The sequence below is a fragment of the Hylobates moloch genome, unplaced genomic scaffold, assembly GCF_009828535.3.
Source record: "Hylobates moloch isolate HMO894 unplaced genomic scaffold, HMol_V3 SCAFFOLD_9, whole genome shotgun sequence".
Lineage (NCBI taxonomy): Eukaryota > Metazoa > Chordata > Mammalia > Primates > Hylobatidae > Hylobates > Hylobates moloch.
The window spans coordinates 68,047,436-68,052,935 of record NW_026652284.1 but is presented as its reverse complement, the minus strand read 5'-3'; the positions used below and the strand labels follow the sequence as shown (position 1 = coordinate 68,052,935).

At 41.8% G+C, this 5,500-nt stretch overlaps 1 protein-coding gene across 1 annotated transcript; it reads left to right on the top strand.

Annotated features, from left to right (window-relative positions):
- The first annotated feature begins 1,124 nt into the window (after positions 1 to 1,124).
- DCAF4L2 (DDB1 and CUL4 associated factor 4 like 2) lies at positions 1,125 to 4,398 on the top strand. The gene has a single exon (XM_032758469.2). The coding sequence runs from the start codon at positions 1,159 to 1,161 to the stop codon at positions 2,344 to 2,346; it is 1,188 nt and encodes a 395-aa protein (XP_032614360.1). The 5' UTR covers positions 1,125 to 1,158; the 3' UTR covers positions 2,347 to 4,398.
- Positions 4,399 to 5,500: the final 1,102 nt, after the last annotated feature.

The following is a 5,500-nucleotide window of genomic DNA, read 5'->3' as shown; positions in this document are numbered from 1 at the left end:
GGTCAGGCGCAGTGGCTCATGCCTGTAATCCCAGCACTTTGGGAGGCCAAGGCGGGCAGATCACAAGGTCAGGATCTCAAGACCATCCTGGCTAACACAGTGAAACTCCGTCCCGACTAAAAATACAAAAAATTAGCCAGGTGTGGTGGCAGGCACCTGTAGTCTCAGCTACTCGGGAGGCTGAGGCAGGAGAATGGCGTGAACCCGGGAGGCGGAGCTTGCAGTGAGTCGAGATCACGCCACTGCAGTCCAGCCTGGGCAAGGGAGCACGACTCCATCTCACAAAAATAAAATAAAATCAATCAATAAATAAAAGTTAAAAAGGAATGTTTTATAATAATAATGGCAATCTTTCAACAGGAAGACAAAAACAATTATAAATTATTTATTTCTAAAATGTAAACTGACCAACAAGAATTGGCAAGGATATATATACATTTTTGACAAGAGTGTAATTGGTTTGTCAATATCTACTTAAGCTATATATGTCTACCTAATAACCCTCCAATTTCACTTTTTTTTTTTTTTTGAGATGGAGTCTCCCTTTGTTGCCCAGGCTGGAGTGCAGTGGCACTGTTTCGGCTCACTGCAACCTTCGCCTCCTGCGTTCAAGCCATTCTTCTGCCTTAGCCTCCTGAGGAGCTGGGACTACAGGCACGCACCACCATGCCTGGCTCATTTTTGTATTTTTAGTAGCGACGGGGTTTCACCATATTGGCCAGGCTGGTCTCGAACTCCTGACCTCGTAATACGCCCACCTCGGCCTCCCAAAGTGCTGGGCCAATTTCACTTCTTAGTAAATAAGAGAAATGTATGCATACAGCTATTATGACATGTGTAAGAGGGGCTGGAAAAGACTCTCTAAACAGGAATAGAAATGAATAAAAGCAGCTGTCTGAGTAGAGGAAAACTTGAGAGAAGCAGCGGAACTCTTGCTTCAGATCACGCGATTCTAAGGAGAGTTATGTCAGGGCACCTCAGAGCATTCGGGATTTGGGCCAAGGCGACGAAGAATCTCGTCCGGGTCAACCTCATACGCACAGGCGCAGGCGCAGCAGGAAGTTCTTCCGTGCCAAGTCGTGCTTGTGAAGAAGCGGTACTTCCTCTGACTCTCCGGACACAACTTCCCCTCAGGAGGGAGAACTTCCATCGAACGAAATGGAGAGCAAAAGACCGCGACTGCTGGAGGAAGCAGACAAGCAGAAAAAGACAGTCAGAGCGGGACTCAATGCACCTTCCATGCTACGAAAGAACCAGCTAGGTTTCCTCAGATTCGCCAACTATTGCCGTTTAGCTCGCGAGCTGCGTGTAAGCTGCATGCAGAGGAAAAAGGTCCAGATTCATAGCTGGGATCCCTCCTCTTTGGCAAGCGACCGATTTAACCGCATACTGGCGAATACCAACACTGACCAGCTCTTCACAGTGAACCAAGTCGAAGCTGGAGGCTCCAAGTACGGCATCATCGCCATGCGAGGCCTGACGACCCCTGAGCTCCGGGTATACCCTCACAAAAGCCTCTACGTCCCTAATCGGAAGGTGAATTCTATGTGCTGGGCCTCACTGAATCACTTGGATTCCCACCTTCTGCTGTGCTTCGTGGGACTTGCAGGTATTCCAAGCTGTGCCGTGCTGCTCCCAGCGTCACTGTTCGTAGGTAGCTACCCAGGAATACGTCGGCCTGGCATGCTCTGCAGTTTCCAGATCCCTGATGCCTGGTCCTGTGCCTGGTCCCTGAGCATCCACGCGTATCACTGCTTCAGTACAGGCTTGTCTCAGCAGGTCCTGTTGACCAACGTGGTAACGGGACACCAGCGGTCATTTGGGACTAGCAGTGATGTCTTGGCCCAGCAGTTTGCAATCATGACTCCTTTGCTGTTTAATGGCTGTCGCTCTGGGGAGATCTTTGGCATTGATCTGCGCTGTGGAAATCAAGGCAGGGGGTGGAAGGCCGTTTGCCTGTCCCATGATTCAGCAGTGACCTCTCTGCAAATCCTCCAAGAAGGGCAATTCCTGGTGGCATCAGACATGACTGGAACGATCAAGCTGTGGGACTTGAGGGCCACTAAATGTGTGACACAGTACGAAGGTCATGTGAATAACTCCGCCTACCTGCCCCTGCACGTGAACGAGGAAGAAGGAGTCGTGGCGGCCGTGGGCCAGGACTGCTATACGAGAATCTGGAGCCTCCGTCATGGCCACCTGCTCACAACCATACCCTCCCCATACCCCGCCTCAGAGAACGACATTCCCAGTGTGGCCTTCTCTTCTCGCCTCGGGGGCTTCCGAGGAGCACCAGGGCTGCTCATGGCTGTCCGGGAGGACCTTTATTGTTTCTCCTACGGTTAATTCTTCAGGGTGCAGCCCGGAGGAACGTGGATTTGACTTAAAGGAGTAAAGAGTATCGTATTACCGTTTCTATGAGCGGGTTTTAAGAGATGTTCGGTGTTTGTAGATCCCATCCATCCGGCTGCTAGGGGGTAAGGTGCTGTTTTATGTGAAGATAGTTCTGTAAAGTTGTTTCAGTTAAACTGGGCTTAGAGAGCTTGAAAGTCCTTTTCATAAAAGATAACTATTTCCTTTTCTTGTTGAATACCTTAGAATAGTTATCCCCCCCCCTTTTTTTTTTAACAAAAAAATACTTTTCTAAGGACTGAAGATTGGCAGAAACTAAAATAAATTAAAACTGCTTTCACCAGAAGCCTTTTAGAGAAGCATGAGACTATTTGACTAGTCCTACCTGGGTTCCAGAAATACATGCATCATCTGTACTTGAAGAGGCCAGTGGGAAAGGAGAGGAGGGGGAGGTCATTTATCTGGGTCTCTACAGAAGTTTTTAAGGCTACATTTTGGAATCATTAAACTTGGCCTTCTCAAACTCAGTAGCAGATCTCTGAGATTCTCCTTTTATTATTTTCCATAGGCAATGGGAGGAAAGGTGGATCTTTTTAAATAATAAAAGTTTTAAACAGTCCTTAACGTGCTTTTGTTGAGGCATCTTCCAGAATGTAAGGTGTACAGCAGCTCCGGTTTCTATTATTGTGACTTGAATGTCAGATTCAGGGGCTCAGTGTCAAAGATAATTGGCTTTGACTTTTTATAATCTAGGAGCGGCAGTTTGTGAGATGTTTATTCAAAGTGTTAGCCTGTTTTTCTACCAACAATAAGCTAGAAAAGACAAAAAAAAAAAAAACCAAAAACGTGTAATAAAGTTATTGGCTACTGCTTAATAGCGAAAGCCTGGAAATGATCTGACTTTACAATATGCTAAAATTGATAAATAATTTGTGCTGTAATCATACAATTGGATAAAGCGTAATATAAAATAAGGCACAATTGCTATATGAAACTGGATTAATCTCAACATGATTGTAAATGTAGGTAGAAATGAGTACAAACTGATTCAGTTCTAAAGTTCAAAAGCAGTAAAAACTCATCTATGGTGATTACAGTTGAATAGTAGGTATCTCTGTGGAAGGAAGAAAGGATATTGTTTGTTTTTTTCCCTTTTATTTTTAGGACATTGGGAAGTAACATGGGGAAACTTTAGAAATGCTGTTTTCTTTTTCTTGATTCTTGATACATACATATTTTGTATGTCTATACATGTCACACTTTATATAATACCTCAAAAATAAAAATATGAAAGCAGTACACTGTTCTAGTTGGTCAGGCAAGGGAATGATGATGGCTTGGACCTGACTATGAGAAGTAGAAATAAACAGAAAAATAGAAATGATTGCATTGGAAGATCATTCGAAGGTATTATTAGTAAGACTTGCTGATGAGAGTAATTTAGAAAGTGAAAGACAGCATAAAGATTGCAGCGTTTTTGTTAACTTTAGGACTGGTGGATGGTTGGTGTCATTTACTAAAATGGGGAGGATTTGAGGTGAAAAAATTTTAGGTGAAGAGAATAATGCTGAGTTTTAGGCAACTATTAAAACGTCCAATTCTGTAGATTGGAGGTGATGTCAGGATATAACTGAGGTTAATGTAATATTACATATTGATAGAGGAATAGGTCAATAGAGAAGATACAAAAGAGTGGTTAGGTGCTTAGATTTTTGAAATCAGTTAAATTAGTTTTTGATACTTGATGTGTGACAGGAGAAATTGTGTAAGCTGTACTTGTGTGACGGGAAATTGTGTAAGCTGTACTTGTTATTTCTTTGTAAAATGTCTTAGATAATAAAACTAAATCATAAAGTAGATATTGGTTTAAAGGATGTATACATTGTCCCTTTTACATTGTAAGCATTCAATAAGAACTAGCTGCAGATGTAATTTTTTTTAAAAAGTCCAAAAGCAGCTATGGGCAGTTGACAAAAGAAAACGTAATGACTAAGTAACTTGCGAATCTGTTTACCCTCACTTGCAAATAAAGTAAGTGCAAATAAAGCAATGATTATGTATTGTTTTCATTCATTATTCTATTACAATTTTTGTTTATAGCAACTTTATTTATAATCACCAGAAACCAGAAACAAACAAGATGTTCCTCAAAAAGTGATGGATAAACAAACTAGTATACATACTTTTACTTAGCAATAAAAATAAATGAGCTATTAAGCTGCAAAAAGACATGGAGGAATCATGAGTACTTATGAAGAAGGCAATCTGAGAATGCTATATGTGTATAATTCCAACTGTATCGCAGTCTGGAAAAGACAAAACTATAGAGATGGTTAAAAATATCAGTGGTTTCCCAGAGTTCAGCAGGAGGGGAAAGAGGTCAATAGGTGCAGTGCAGGCATTTTTAGGGTAGTGAAATTATTCTGCATGATACTGTAATGATGGATGGATGACATTATGCAGTGTCAAAGCTCACAGAACTGTACAACACAAAGAATGAATCCTAATGTAAGTTATAGGCTTCACTTAATTACAATGATCAATATTGGTTCATCAGTTGTAACAAATATGCTACACTAATGCAAGATGTTAATAATAGGGTAAGTTGCAGAGTAGAGAAGTGGTATATGCTCAGTTTTTATACTGTTTATACTATCTGTTCAATTTCATGTTAACACTTCCCTAAAATAGTCTATTATTATTTTTAAAAATAAGTTATGATCACAGAAACCAGAACAATGTGGAGCAGGTTGTTCTTGGGTTGAATGACATGTACACTTGAAAAATCCATCAATAAGCATCACTAAGATTGACAATGTCCATGAAGAAGATAAACCTTCCCTTCAAGCTGCAAGCAGAATCAAGTTCAGATCCTGTTAGCTAATGATGATGGTGATATAAGACTTAAATTAAGGCATTAAGGCCTATTATTATTACTTTTCTTGAGACAGTATCTTGCTCTGTCACCCAGGCTGGAGGGCAGTGGCATGATTTTGGCTCACTGCGACCTCTGCCTCCTGGTTCAAGCAATTCTCCTGCCTCAGCCTCCTGAGTAGCTGGGATTACAGGCAGGAACCACCACGCCTGGCTAATTTTTTAAATTTTTATTAGAGATGGGGTTTCACCATGTTGGTCAGGCTGGTCTCAA